This window comes from Pelmatolapia mariae, linkage group LG22 (genome assembly GCF_036321145.2).
Source record: "Pelmatolapia mariae isolate MD_Pm_ZW linkage group LG22, Pm_UMD_F_2, whole genome shotgun sequence".
Lineage (NCBI taxonomy): Eukaryota > Metazoa > Chordata > Actinopteri > Cichliformes > Cichlidae > Pelmatolapia > Pelmatolapia mariae.
The window spans coordinates 17,167,956-17,183,970 of NC_086245.2; the positions used below are offsets into that span (position 1 = coordinate 17,167,956).

Sequence of the window (16,015 nt, forward strand, 5' to 3'; positions counted from 1 at the left end):
ATTAAAGCTGGTGGCCAGTAAAAGCTATGGGCTGCATCGCTGCAGTTAAACGAATAAACTGAGGGAGTCGTGTTTCTGTCTGTCTGTCTGCTGTTTTTTCAGTTTGTTTTGGTTACTCATCTTTGGCGACTTGTTCATGATCATCATCATGCCTAGTTAGCTTTTGACCCTAGAGAGCATTAAATCATTCGAAAAACCAATTATGAGAAACCAAATTTAGCACAAGCTTCTATATGATCAATCTTACGTGCACAAAACAAAGTGTCATGGTAGCCGGCAAGCAGCTGCGCGAAGAGGCTAACGCACACCTGTGGAAATGATCTCACTTTGCATTTTCCCTCTGGCATTTACATCGATTATCTAACCGAGTTAACTAAGATTCCACTCATCATTTCATAGGATTACTTTGGCCTGGAAGTTTTTTCTGTTCTCCTTTAAAGTCTGTGTCTGTAAAATCTTACAGCAATTTTCAAGAACTGTTCTGACTGCCTGATACCTTACCCATCCATCTGCTTTGCGGCCTCATACAATCTTACATCTTACGACACTTTCTTACCATATTTTCAATGATAAATGCACGCGATGGCTTTCATAATCACATACTCGGCAGCTAGTGCCGCACATTCGGCTTGGAACCTAAGAGCACATTTCCTTAGTTAATGAAGTAAGCTGTTGCCATTGATAAGAAGCCGTACCTAATGTCTGTGTGTTTGAAATGGAGCTCTGTTGGATGCGATCAGCAGCAGATTCTTCAGGGATCCTGGCGGAACAGCAGGGCGGCGTAGCAGCCGCCGTGATGAATGGCAGCGTGTTGGGTAGCGCCGTTGATCAGAGCTTACTGCACGTGACCACAGTTGGAGAGCGTGCGTGTGTGTTTGTGCACGCGTGGTGTACAGAAATGAGTTAAACCTCTGGTCAGCGGCATGCAGCCAAAGTGAAACTGATATTGTGACGGAGTTGGAGAGTAAATGTGTTGAATGAGGCTGTTATTATTATTAAACGAGAGCCATTTGTTGTGCAGTCTGTCAGATCAAAGAGGGAAAGTCTGCACACTGGTGTATATATACACGCGCACACACAGTGGTTTTTTTCTTTTAATATTATATCTTAATGCACAATTCCTATCATGAGGCCTGTGTTTTGGCCTATTGTAAGGCCAGACGTGGCTCAGCGTGGCTCAGCCTGCCAAATGTAACTTCACAGTATGAAGAATGTTCCTTATCTGAGCCCTAAAAGCCATGGCAACAAGGCTGTGAAGCCACTGCAAAGTTAATACCACGCCGCTCCTTGAACATTTCACTTTATGAGAGACACTTAAAATTCCCTCAACAGCAGTTCCGCTGTCCTGTCTCAGCTTGGCGGCAGTCAAAGAACAGGAAAAAGGTCGCTTTGAGTGCAGGTTTTTTCTTTTTTAAGCTAATGCTCCTCCGGTGTGGTGTGGTATGACGTGCACCGAGTAGAAAACCTACAACTCCTTCCACATGCTGTTAGGAAGCATGAGTCGGTGTTCCAGGATATAGAAGAATTAGGCTAACGGCACAGATCAGAATTCAGAAGAGGCTTCACCTGCTCATGTAGCTGGTGCTGCTGGAGTTTATGTAATATTATGTGCTGTTTCTTCTTCTCTGCTTTTTTATGGTTGTTTGAGGGTCATTGGCGCATGCCTTGTAGGAGTACAGGTACTTTTTTTGGCATGTTAATGTGGACTGAAGTAGATGCAGAAACGAGCCATCCATGAGAAGCAACATTTTTATTTAGCAGGCTTAATGGAGATGCACACAGACACACATACAGGCTCTTCAAAGCTCTGTGACATTTATTTCTTTCAGTCAAATTAAGCTCGGTCACTGTGTGTGTGTGTGTGTGTGTGTGTGTGTGTGTGTGTGTGTGTGTGTGTTTTAAAAGCTCCCACCCTCATTCCATCTCTCTCTCTCTGTCTGTCTCACTCGCCGTGCTCCACTTTTACCAGCCTGATAGCATTTAATGCTCGACAGGGCTGAATAGCTCTGGCAGTCTGTCACTTACGTGCGCTCAGATTCAGACGGTGCGTGCGTGCGTGAATGTGGAAATGCAGACAGCTGATATGATTGACAGCGGGGAGACGCAGGAGGTTGGCGCGCGTCTCATACCGAGCCCGGCTCAGCACGAGCGGCCGTCGTGACCAGACGGAAGGCATTTTGTTCTCGTGGAGAAACGTTGATCTGCTGAATGTTGACAAAGTGACGTTCAACAGCATTTCTGCCCACGGGAAGATCTCGATTTTAAAGTCTTCACGTTATCACAGGAGGCATCTTGTAGTCTTTGTGCATTTGTTTCCTCTCTCTTATTCTGCAGATGGAAATACTCTGAAAGTGCTGGGGCTATCCCAGCATGACTAGTTTAAAGGGAAGAGGGAAGGCCCCTTTGGCTGTACAGATGTGCGTGTGTGTGTGCACACAGACACACATTCCATTGCAGTGAGCTTGTGGTATAATGAGGCGATTATATAGGGCCCCTTGTCCCAGGCAACCCCCGAAACCTTGTTCCATTCGGCTATTCTCTGAGGTCCAAGCTGAGCTAAGCATCCGGTGTACTTGAAGCTGTAAGGGAAGTGGGGACCAGGATGTAGTTAGGATCGGAATGTAAATTTTCAACGCAAACACGTGCTTCATGCTTAAGGAAGCTGGCCTGGTTTTAGTTGATCTTGCTGATGTAGGATGAGGACAAGTGGGATTTTTAGGGAACAGCTGCCACTGTTTATACTAGAAGTTGGAAATGAGCTTCAGAAAGGCAAAATAAGTTTTCTAGTTTTTCTTTATTTTCTTTTTAAGTGAATCACTGTACTGCTTAGATATTGCATATGTATCCCTCACTCACAGGGAGTCCCGGCAGTACTGTCGGACATAATTTGAACCTTTTGCAGCCTCGTCAGTACTTCCATTGCCACTCTGTCGCTGGTTTTTGTCTTTTTAATGGGTTAAATGTTTCAGATCCAGAAACGCTTGGTCATGAGTGCGAGAGAGGCCCCAGTCATGTATTTGGGAATTAAATAATTGTTATCAACGTCATCTGCACTGCTTGTGAACCCTCAGCAGTTGAGTCCTTGCAGTCATCTGGGGACCATGTGTTAGTGGTAAGAAAGCTCAACATGTGCAGAAAGGAAAAGAGATGGGTAGTAGTGGTGTAGGGACCGTCCCCGACTACTGGAAAACAAAATCCCAGGCTCTGCTAAAATAACATTTCTCTTCCATCTATCTGTCCTGCTATTGCTCCGTCCGTGCTCCAACAGGAAATGTGTTAGAATAACAGATTTTTTTCAGCCAGTTTTGTAGAGCGGATCGCAGCTTGCGCATGGCCCACATTCCTCTGCTGTGACATCCGCACAGTCGGCAGCAGCATAGAGCTATTTATAGAACCGCTAGCTTGTACGCATGCACGCATGCACGCACACCCACACTTGCAGAGAAATGTATGCACACGGAAGTGTGCGGATTTATACGTGCGGTAGACTGAAATGCTAACGAGTTGTGTTCATTCAGTAGTGGTGTCGCTTACATGTAGCTCTCTTGTGTTTTAGTTATTCATGAGTTGTATATCATCTTGATGATAAAAAGAGAAAGCACGTATTGGGTTTAATCATCTCTTGTGTAGCAGCACCAGGGATAAACAGTGAGTCTCTGTGTTAAAGACAGCTTCTGTGTGTGCGTTGTAATAAGTAATTTCTCACACACACACTTCTAAAAAAAAAAAAAAAAAAAAAAAAAAAAAGTACTTAACAAAACACTGGCAAAGTACAGCTTTGAGTTTTTGGCACTGGGGTATTTTTATACTGGTAATGAAATCAGACTGGGCTGGTGTTCAACATGCTTTTGTTGTGCGAAATGAATCCATTGTTTGCGTGTGATATTTTAATATGGGAGTTAAATATGGTCTCTGAGGAGATCTGTATTGTCACCGTTTATTCCCACTGAATGCTCAAGTCAGATTTTTTTTTTTTTTTTTTTTTTTCTCCCAACTTTTTGAGTGGACGCCCAGAAGATTCAGAACCCCATCCTCCTCTCCAACTCTCTGCCCCTACCCTGGTGTCTTATACCACATTTAGAACATGTGTTCAGTCTCCATTCTGGGTTATTGGATTTGCCTGCTTTGCAGAGAGGAGCATTTGAACAGGGGCTGGACTTATGAAGTGGAACCGGCGCCACTTTTTATCCAGCTAATGAGCTGGTGCTGATGCAGCGATGGATGTAATCCTGCGCAGACTCTTGAGGGCTTATGCCTGGCACAGTGCAAGACTGCTTTTAAACATTTGCTCAGTTCTGTTTATACACCTGTGTTGACCGGGATTATTCGGTTGTTGGCAAAACTCTAGTTTTGCCTGGCTACTGCTGCCCACCTTTAAGATGGGCTCCAGTTATACTTTGAGCCGTTTAAGCCAGCTCCAGGATAATGTCAGGAAATGGAGCAGAAAAAGTATTTTAAGAAGCCCAGTGGTTAAGCTGTTTTTTCTTTCCTTTTAGAGCTGTACTTCATACTTGAATTGAGAGCAACATCACAGGACATAAGAGATGTAATGATCTTATATGACACACTTTTTCATGCGCATTATCCCTATGGATGCTTTAAACCTATCCACCTGCATTTATGTGTGTCTGTGTGTGTTTTGTAGGATGGCTTACCTGTGTATTACAAAAGAGTTGGGGGTGGGGTTGCTCAGTGACAGTAGGCGCACAATTATCCTGAGGCATCACTTGGTTATACATACGCACTGTGTGCACCGAAAAGGTCCCCGCGCTCATTAGTGGAATTCCACTAGCCTGGTGGGAGCTAGTTGTAGGGTAGATGTGTGTGTCAGTGCCAGGTAGCTCTGTGTAAAAGCGGTCTCTGAAGAGTTCTGGCAATGCCTCACAAGCGCAGGCGCACACATACGTGCACACGCACGGTGTGCTGTGTTTGTCAGGGAAAGTGAGTTTCAGCATGTTTTGGTTTTGGTTGTTTGAGTAGATGTTTCTCTTCTTCTCTCATGCTAAGCTTGTCCTCTGGTAACACGATGTATATGGTTATGGAGGGTTTCTGTAATGCTGACCAACATTTTGTCAAACACACACACACATGCAGGCAGGTTCTTGTGAATAGAAGGCCCATTTTGTCTTGGGTCAGAAAATGGCTGTGGAAACGTGTTTAATTGATCTCGTGCAGCTATGAGCAAGTATTGGGAAGTTTTAGGTTAGAGCAGTTGCAGCGGAGCACAGCTTTAACCGTCACTTTTTTCTTTTCGTTTCTCCCCTCGGTGAAAAGTCGGTCAGCATTTCTTCCCTGCATTTTTTTTTTTTCCCCCAGTCTCGCATGTGTACACAGTACAGGAAATATCTGTGGCAATCTGCCAACTACTGTGAGGAAACCACAGAGAAACAGAGAGGAAAAGAAATACAGATGAACTTTAAGGTCATTTTTTTTCTCCCAATGCAGCTGTGTCTGGTGTTTTTGTGTGTGTGTCGAGCCATAGAATCTGTATATGAGAGCATTTGTAACCCTGAGATACACTGTAGGTGCTGTGTGTGTGTGTGTGTGTGTGTGTGTGTGTGTGTGTGTGTGTGTGTGTGTGTGTACATTTGGCCTTCTGCCACACCATGGAGGGAAAGAGTGCTAGTGAGCTGTCTAGGTAATTGGTGCTTACCTGGCAGGCTTTTGCACACATGCACACACAGACGCACTCGCATGCACACACAGTGAATGGATTAGATGACATTAACTACAGGAGAAAATGGCATAATTGAATACTTCCCACTATCTGTCTCTCTAGTGTGTGTGTGTGCGTGTGGTCATGTGTGACAGTGTAATGAGTGACTGCATGTTACACCCCCAAAAAATACCCTATCACCCTCTGTCAGAGGCTGCGAAGCATCAGTGCACTGGGAGGTCTGCTTGCATGTGTGTGTGCACATGCAAGCGTGTGTGTGTGCACGTGCGAGCGTGTGTCTTGTATAAAGGCAGACATGGCTGTCACCCATCAGCTCCATCATGTGCAGACACTCAGGTTTTAATATTTGCCCACCTTTCCCCTCACCAGCTCTTGAGGCCTTTCCCCGAAGGGTCCCCGGGCAGACCTGAGAAATCAAAACAAAGGCGAGAGCTTATTTTTATCCACCGAAGAGACGGAAACAACAAAGAGAATCTTCAGTTTTGTCAGTGTTACAGTCGTATCAACGGAAAACACTCAAGATATCTCTGCGACCTTTTAATAAGATTTAAATTAGACACCATATCACTGAAGTTGGCATCTGGCCTGTAATCCAAAATTTGTACTGTGCTGGTTTATTTCTTTTTCCTTTTTAAATAAAGTTGTGTAAAGGCGACCCACCACTTTCACACTATTTTCTGCTCCTTCCTATCATATCTTAGTTGCATGTTTGATTGTGTGTGTAGAGAACATTTCCGACCCCAGGAGTCGGAAACAACGGGCTTATTCACTCGCCTGTGGGAGAATCCATACCAGTAGGATAAGATTACATCGCTCTCCATCTTACACGCACACAGAAGTACAGTTTGTGTTCCCACAGCTCGTCATCTTTACTCCTCTGCTTCTGTTTTTCCTTTCCTTTTTGGAACTTTTTATTTATTTATCTTTTAGAATTTGTTTTAATACTATCGTTGTTATCTTGCAGCAGTAAAACAGTTTGATATGAGTGTTATTATAATTTTTTTTTTTTTTTGTTCGATGTGGAATTTTAAATATTTATTTTTTAAATAATGCACCCAGCCAACAATGATGCCACTGCAGTGTCCGCCAGCCACTTAGCAGAGCCAGCTCCAATGGTCTGAGTCAACTGGATGAACAAACAGTGTGCTCCCACACAGGTCTGCCTCTTTACATTTGACTCAGACAGAAGGAAATGTGCTTGCTGAGATGGGTCGACAGGACTAGAAATGTGCTTTTAATTCAGATAATTAGCATACATTAGGGTTTGTTTTTTTTTTTTTTTGGTTACATAAAAGCAGCAAATGTTTTCTTTTCTGAGACTAACAGCTGAAAACCACTCGCCCCATGACTCGAGTAGAGAAAAGCTATTTCCAGCTTCCATTATTTATTAATACCTCTTTGTTGTTGCGCATGTCCTAATCTCATTTCCTTTAGTCATTAGCGTTGTTCGACATCAAACACAGCTGTCAGAGCAATGAGTGTAAGCAGCAAGGGAGGAAAGAAGTATGGTGATTGCTGTTGGACACTCACTAAAGACCCTTTTAAGAATGCTCTTTGCGCTGGAATATTTTTTTTCCAATAAGCCGTTAAAACTCTCAGTGCGAGCAATGAGTGTTTCCAATAACTTTCTCTCCATGTGCTGCACATTCGACCATCTTGTGTTTGTTGCCTAGACCGAGTCTGAATGGGTCATGTCTCGGAGAAGGATGTGTTGTGCGTGCGTGTGTGTGTGTGTGTGTGTGTGCGCGCGCATGTGTGACTCTTGGTGACCTCTTTTGACAATAACATCTTTTGTCTCGTTCTCACTGGGAGAGATTAGCAACACATAAACTCGCAGTCCCATGATGCCTTTTTCATTTGCTTCCTACCTATTCATCGCTTTAATGCTCTCCGATCACGGCGTTGTGGGGAAAATGCGACCCCTTAATGTTTTGTTATGCTAATGTGTTGCCCCGTGTGTAAGCTAATGCTATGTTATGCTAATAGTGTGTCATGCTAATGTCACTATGTAGTGAGAAATGTTGGGGAAGGATGCAATAAGAACAATATGGAAGGGAGTCCCCATTCTACTCGGATCTTTTTATTTGTTTTTTTCCCTCTCTTTACTAAATCTATCATAACTCCTCACACATTAGCACAGCCGTCACCCAAAACTCGGATTATTTATCTGACGTTCTTCTTGATTTAGCTACATTTAGTTTGTATTGTAAGCTAACAGCTTTAACTGTTTCTCCACTCTGTTAGGTCATTGTTACATTGCTGGCTAACGCCATACTTTTAGCTAAATAATTTACAAGTTTCATAATTTTAGCTAATATTATTGCAAATATCCACTGTGTCTTGCGAATACATTCATTCGTTTATCCACAGTGTTAGCTAAAAATTTCAACTTTTACAAGTACTTTAATTAAACTAACCGTTTTGTTCTGTTTTGACCATCTGTTTTAAAAAAAAAATTGCATTCCTTATTTCTGCGTTAACTATTCATAAAATAATTTAAAATTAGTTTTCAGTTTTCATTCTCTAATTGTAATAGCTTATTCATAGTTTAGCTAAAAAAAAAGCAACTTTTTTTTCTTAAGTAATTCCTTAATTCTAGACCATTTTGGGAGTTTTTATGCTACATTGAATGTGCTATCTCTTCGTAAAAATGTGAAAATGTACGGACTTTGTTGACGTTAGTTTTAGCTTTCTTTTGTTTTGAGACAAATCTAAGCCTGGCTGCCCTGTGAGCATTTCCTGACCTTGACCTAACGCCACACTACTTTGGAAGTTCTGTTGCCTTGCAAAAAGAAACAAAGGAAATGGCCCAGCATAAACAGCTGTCCAACTTACAAATACTGTGTCTTTTATTATGTGCTTTTCATGTTCTTGTCTGCCAAGTTTTTTTTTTCTTTCCAAAACATGATGTGAACAGAAACAGAGTTAATGGTTACAGAAAATGGGGGGAAATGCACATTGCTTGTGGTTTTTCTCTGCGATGAGGGCTTACACTAATCAATTTTCACCCTCTTGATATCTTCACAGGATGACAGTGATGGGATCCCGTGGTCGGAGGAGCGGGTTATGCGAAAGGTGCTTTACCTCTCCCTAAAGGAGTTTAGGACTGCACAGAAACGGCAGCTGGATGGGGATGGAACCACAAACTCTAATGGTGGGTTTAAGTCCACCTCCTTAATGCTCTAAGGAGAGCATTAAGGAGATAAATACAATACTGCATAGCTCATCTTTGCACTAACGTTTTCTTTTGTTTTTGTCTCTGGGTGGGGTGCTACAAAAGAGCAGATTGAGTAGATGTGTAGGTGTATACTGTACAGCAGTAATACTTTGCTGAATTAATCAGTGTTAAAGTGTGAAATAAAGTAAACTGGCCCATTTGTTCACATCAGCAGCATTCAGTAAGTGATTATACATATGCAAGTTTGCTGTATACTACAGATTAACCCTTAAGCACACAGGACTGGCTGTTTTGTTAATAGAATTGAGAACTCTTGGAGAACTGATTATCTTTCCCTGTAGGTTAAAACCTTTTGCAGGTACTTGCTGTGTTTCTACTGCAGGGACAAGGGTCTAAATAAAGGTCCAGAGAAATGACTTAGATCCTCAAAGTAACCCATCTGAAAATTCAAGGACTTGGGTTTGCTGAAACTGTTCTGCTCCAGTCCATTAGGTGGTAGCCATGCAAAAACAGTGGTAATAGGATAGAAAGTGAGGCACAGGTGACACTTCAACACCACCTCCAAAGATCCCCAAACCTGTAAAAGGTACGAGTGTGAGAGCAGGGATGTTTTTAGTAGAAACACACAAAGTTCCTCCAAGGTTCCTACTCAAGGATAACGGTTCCTCTAGTGGAAAAGTCCTGTTTGTGCTCTTTATGTAGATGATGACTTTGCAAAGAGAGAAAAACAAATTACACCAATTAGTGTGCTGTTAACAGCTTGCCACAGTAAAAAGAAACTGTGCAGAAGGTGTGAGAAGCTGAAAACTGTCACGCTGTTGTGACAGAATCGGAGGCAAAGAATGGCTGCAGTCATGTTTTGAGGGGGGAAATGTCACAGTTGCTAGTTTTTTTTTCATTTTCATTCATATTCCTTTTTGTTTCTGGTCACTGGGCCGTCTTTCGGGCCAGTGTCACATCCTCAAAGCTGAAAGCATTTCCCTCTTATTTCTAAAAAAAAGTTGTTTGTGCATCAAACAGAGGGACACTGATGAGGTCTCCAGCAGTGCCACACACAAGAAAACACGTGTATAGGTGTTGTTAATTCCACCTCCACTCCACAGCTTTACACATTTAAACCCATCCTGTGGTCAGGGCTCATTAAAACACGAGCCTATCAGAAGTCTTAACTTGAGTTAATACCCGAAATTACTTACTAAAGACAGAAATCCAATCCCATGGTCGAAGCCTGCTCCAGAAACAGTTGAGGGAATTTGTTTTTTAAAAAAGAGGCTGAAACAACATAAGAGTGAGTGCACAGGGGGGATGAACAGCTTGTTTTGAACCAAGCTGCCACCATGTCTTTGTTTGACACTGGTGTTCCTACACACACACATACACTCACACTCACACACACAAAAGCCCTTAGCCAGCCAACAGCGGTGATTTGAACTTCACACGTGCCTCAGAAGCTATTCTCAGTTGACATTAACACAACCCAGACGTGGAAAGAAAGGAACCAGGAGGAAAAAAGAGCCTCTGAAAGTTCACGCCCAGTCTTCCAGCTAACCAGCTCGGCAGAAAGAGAGACGGGCATAAACGGGGAGGTGGGAGCCTCTTTTGAAATGTAGCTTATTCCTTTTCCTCGTTTCTTATTTTTGCCATGTTTCCTTTATTAAACACAAAGATTAAAAAAATAAATAAAATCCTTTAGTGTTTCTGTCTGTAGTGGTTCTGAGTGCCACCCCTCCCTCCCCTCCTTGTGTGCCAGTACATCTCCGTGCGTCTGTCTGGCATCTCATAGCTGCCACTCCAGAGCTCCTCAGGGCCTTTTAAGCCGCCGCGGGTAGCTGACCTTATCGCCTGAATAAAAATGACTCATTAGAAAGCGTTGGCAGCCTGTCGCACCGGGGGTAACGACAGCAGCCCGCACTGACACAAAAGGGAGTCGGGCTGAATAGACGGGACCTGCTGTTTTAGAGCACCGTGGGTTAGCGAGGCTTTGGAGGCAGTGCGAGCGGCACAGTTTCCTCTCTCGCACAGACATTGTGGTGAAACTGTCAGCCATTTTGGAGGATCACACTCAGCATGCACTACATCCTGAATGGGCAGCCCCTGCTGTTTTAGAGGACTGCGGGGTTAGAGAGACTGGGCATATTTTGGGGCCAGACATGTGCCGCACTTTTCAGCCTCATGCAGGCGTCGTCGTCTGTGTGGAAGTATCAGCCATTTTGGATAGGGCATTGATGAAATGATGCAAGGCAGGAAATTCCTTGCTTATTTACTTAATTGACAAAAAAATTTAAAGAGTGAAATTTGTAAAACTGTGATTATTTAAGCGGAAAATGACAAACAGTCCATTTTCTTGGACTGGCATTTTCTTTTTAATCCCAATGACAGAACGCTGAAAAAAATCAAGCTTTTCAGAGTGTTTTTGTCAATGGACGATTGAATTCATGTTATTTCAGATCTGATTGAAAGCGTGGCATCTGGTCGTCATCAAGCCAAGCTTCTAAAGCAGCTTTTTGCCCCTACTTTGGGCATCTCTCCATCCCCATCCCCTCTCCCTTTCCTCTCTCCTCCCTCCTCCGTCACTGTGTGGCAGCAGCGGCTATCTATTTTAGAGGGAGGTGTGGCGGCCTGTCAATCAGCCGCACGTGTCGGTCTATCTCCCGCCCACCCCAGCCTTCTCCCTGTCCATAACCAGTAATCATGCCATCTCCCCAGCCACTTTACCTTTTGCTAGCTGGCAGCCATCCGTCTGTGTGTCCATCACACTTCCTGCCTCTCGTGCCTCCTTTCCTGCATTATTTATCAAATGGCATTATGCCCTTCTGCATCCCAGCTTCTGCTCATTAATCCACGCATCGCAGCCACATTCTTTCTCTTTTTTTTTCCTTCCTACTTTTCCCTATCTCCCTCCATCCATTTGTCCTTCCGTTTGTCCCCCCCCACCCCCCTCCTCCAACGCAGGGTTTCCATTACACATCAATAGGACTCTGGTTACTGCCTTCTCCGCGAGCTCCTGTCTCCTCTCTCCCGCCTGCTGCTCAATCTCCTCGATTATGTATCTCCACGCCCACAGTCCCCCTTTTTTCTCCCACAGCTCCTTTCATCTGTCTCCGTCTTTCTCGCCATCTACCTCCCGTTTCCATTTTGTCCTTCCTGTACTCTGCCCCTTCTGTCCCAAGTATCTTCGCTACCTGTCACCATAACCCTCTCACCCTCTTCCCCTTCCCCGCCCCATTCTTCCGCCATTTGCCACCCTTCAGTCTCCTCTTCTTCTGACTCGTCAAAGCTATCTCTCTGTAGCCACGTCCCTACCTTGCTATCTTGCTTACACCCACCCTTTCCTTTCCTCCCTCTCCATTTCCCTGAGTGCTATTGATGGAGGAACTGGCTGCTGGCCAAATTCCAGGAGGCGCTGAAGAGAGGGCTCCCTGTTTGCCCATTTCTCCGACTGTCCCCCCTCTCTCTCTCTCTGTTTTCTTTTTTTTCCCCTTTCTCGTCTGGCTGCCAGTCTCACGACTTGTTGTTCCTACCCGTTTTAATGCACATCATGGCCTTTCCCTCAGCTCTCAGTTTGCTGTCTCTCTGCTGTCTGTCTGCATTTCCCGCGCCGCCACCCGCTTGCACGTCCAGAGTGGCAGCCCGTGGCAGCTTGAAGCACTGTGTGGGACCTCTATTCTCTCTCTGGTGATAAGATGCCGGACAGAGGACGACAGATGAAGGTATACCAGCACAGACAGGGAGGTGGTGATAAAAGAAAATCACGGTAGCTGGAAGAAGGCGAGTTTGGATTTCAAGCGAGGCTGAGAGATTGTGTCTACTCGGCCCTCTCATGCTCGCTTTCCCACAACAGTTCGAGCCATGATAGCGTCCATTCTTTGCCTTTGATGCTTCACAGTTATAGCCTTGAACAGCACAAAAGCAGATGCCGTGTTACAGAAATGCACATAGTTGCGAGCTTTTTGTTCTGGCTTGTGGTCATAGCTGCGCTATGAGGTCCAATTTTAGAAGGAAGAGCACTATATTTGGGGCTATTTCAAATCCTATTGCCAGGCAGTAAGTTTTGGTATGTGCTTCTACTCTCAAAAAAAAAAGAGTCTGAGAGTGGATAATACAAGGAGTTTTCCTGGAATAAAGCTGCCCATCTTTTTTGTTTTACTTTATCCCACACTTTAATTGTATAAGGCACGGAGGGCTACTTGAATAAATAGCATAATATGGAATTTTAGGAAGTCACCAGACAAATTACTCCCATATGTCTGCTAACCCATTTTTTTTTCTTTTCATAGCTGTATTTAAGGTCTTTATTGGATTATCTGTCTGATACCATGTCTTTGATTTTGCACATGAAGCTCTTGTTCATGTATTCTTTGTTGTAAGGACACATTCTGCCCCTGATTGTCTCTGTCTTTTTTTTCCCTTTTTTTTTTTGTGTGTAATTTTCCCATGGCATGAATGTAGTTATAGCTCTACTTAGTACTGCAGCTTGCGCTCTCTTCTCAGCCCCACGAACCATCATTCGCTTCCTCCCGTCCTCTCGAGACGTCGAGGTGGGCTTAGTTAAGCATGCCTAAAATCTGATTAGACCCCATCTATTTCCCAATAGGACCAGGTATTGGAATGCCCCACTGGCCTGGTCCTCGGGAGCTCCAGGGGCTTGAGTTTAGGACCCTCCCCTCTTTCCTGCCTTTCTGCCATGCTTGCCCGTCCCCGGCCCTCTTTTCTTTTTTCTTTTTTTCTTTCCCCCAAGATGCTCCGTTCTGCCCCTCAGATGGGCACTCATGTGCAACCAGCATATGTTGAACAACTCTTTGGAGGAATGGGGTATGGCAGCGGCAAGGTGGGGGGAAAGCGATGGAAAGCTGGAGGGGCGGTGGGGCTGGTGAAATGTGCCTCTGCCTATTTGTTTGCATTCTGTGGGGACATCACGCGTCAGTCATTTTCAGAGCACAATTAAAGTTAATGAGCTATTTCTGTGTTTGCTCTGGTGTGAGTTCCCCTGTCCAGAAGTTCTAATGAGTCTCTTGCCCATTTTCATATCGGTTCATATGACCCCCCCTCCCTCAAAAATCTAATTACCATTTTTCATGCCAACATATTAAGCTCTGAAAGATGTTTTAATTCAGTTGAATATTTAGACTATATTCCAATATTTGATTGAATTAACATGATGTTTTAACCCCCGTTTCATAAAATAGTACTTTTATGAAGGGGACTTCAAAGGAGTTGATTCATTAAAAGAGTACGAATGTAAGCCTTTCGTGCCAACCAAGACATTGTGAGGCAGTGATTCACCCCAGGCCTATAGACTTAGAGGCTCTCCAGCACCAACATATAAAGCGTTGCCAGCAGTGCGATGGCCTTACTCATCGCGGCGGTCTTTGTTAACTTTACGAGCGCAAAGATACATCTGATGACTGTATCTCCGCAGTCAGGTGCTGACCTGCCTTGCGTGTGTGAGCAAACCCCAACAGCCCGGTTGTTTATGCAGTAATGAGAAAGTGTCACTGTGTGTGTGTGTGTGTGTGTGTTCATTCAGCCCAGAGCACTTTTATAAATCTCAGTTAAATCATATGTTGAAAACCTGCTTTTTTTTTTTTAACCTGCTCTACAATCACTCAACTTCATCCTGTCTCCTCCATTATCATTTGATCTCGCCACCCCGCTTCCCGTCCGATCGTTCTCAGATGACACGACGCCTGGGCTTGTTCGGCAGCAGTTGTCTTTGCTAGCAGGATATCATTCAAGTTGCCGCTTATTCTAACCCATGCTCCTCTGCGGTAATCGTAATAATTTGTTTTCCTTTTTGACGCCCACTATTAGGAGTTTGTGAAGCAGAGTTTTCAGAAGCATCAGTCAAAAAGGAATTTGGCCGGGTGTCATGAGAAAACTAAGAGTTACTCAGCGAAAGAAAGAGAGAGTGATAGACCAGTGGGGAGGTGTTCTTTTAGTGAATGAAAGAGTTTATGATGGCTTATGAAGTTTCTTGTTAAACAAACCCCTGTGAGATGTGAGTGTTTAGTGAGTCACTGTTGCTCTTTTCAAAATGAATGTGAATAATTCAGCAGCCTGCCATACCAAAAGTCCAGCCAGGCAGAAATGCTTGTCAAAACAGGTCAAAAGAGGTAAAAATCTGATGAATTACCCCCAGTGTCAAATGTTTGCAGTGTTGTTTTACTCACTGATATAAATCTTCAACTTTCCGCTCAGCAAAGTGACACTTGAGTTGGCAAGGGAAGTACATTTTTAAACGTGTTACTGCCCCTCTGTCTTCAGTCGATTGGTCTCCTTGGAAGCGCTGTCCTGTTTTGTAATGACCCCAAAAAGCTTTAAACTTGTCCAATTGCCTCCCTGATAAGCAAGCCCACTCACGCTCTGTTGTTAAATCGGGCAAGCCCCTGCATACACCTTCCAACAACTACAAGAGCCACGTACGCTGAAACCAAATCTTGTTGATATCTTTTTAATTTGGTTGTCTGCCTCAATTACGGTTGACTTCGACTCCTGCATTTGACCTAATTTGAATTCTCGGTGCCTGTTGTTGCTTTTGATTTAAGAATCTGTCTGGGGGGCTTATTTTGTTTTGTGCGAGTTGCTTGCTAAATATTTAATTAGGGCTCTGTCAATTGGGCTCAGGGAGAATGTCAAGCCCAGCAGTAGCCATTTCTGCGAATGGCTTTAGGTTGTTCATAAAAATTCTTTGTCAGAGGGCAAGCGTCACATATTGTAAGTCAAAGACAACAACAGCTGCTCGTAGGGAAATGTCAGTATGAAGGAGATTCAGTACCTTTCTATCCTAAGCTGGCCAGGGGGCAAATACTGGTGGCTCTATAGCAGTTCAGAGATTTCTATTTTTTTTTCTTTTTATGGTTTTATATGATCTGTCCTTTATTAATCACCTTATATTTTGCATAGGATTTTTCGTTTTCCTGTATCATCTAAAAGTTTTCTTTCAGTTCAGATCTTTTGAATTTGGGGCAAAACTCAAACACCACCACGCAGTTGTACTTTCTCCAGCTTATGGCTATATAAGGTACCACCCCAAATTTCCCACTGGTTTCTCCCTATTGCCAGGGGCAACGGTTGACTCCAAACCACATGATCAGCCCAACCCAGTTGCTGCCTCAGTGGCAGATGTGTATGTGGATATATGTGACATATTCCTTGTCTGT

At 43.9% G+C, this 16,015-nt stretch overlaps 1 protein-coding gene across 2 annotated transcripts in view; it reads left to right on the plus strand.

Moving 5' to 3' along the window:
• The window catches only part of jarid2b (jumonji and AT-rich interaction domain containing 2b), a 107,811-nt gene that overhangs the window by 40,126 nt on the left and 51,670 nt on the right, over positions 1-16,015 (plus strand). For both annotated transcript variants that reach the window (XM_065470823.1, XM_065470824.1), the window contains exon 2: positions 8,705-8,831. In XM_065470823.1, the coding sequence (XP_065326895.1) occupies positions 8,705-8,831 (127 nt within the window). The remainder of the gene's footprint in view (positions 1-8,704; positions 8,832-16,015) is intronic.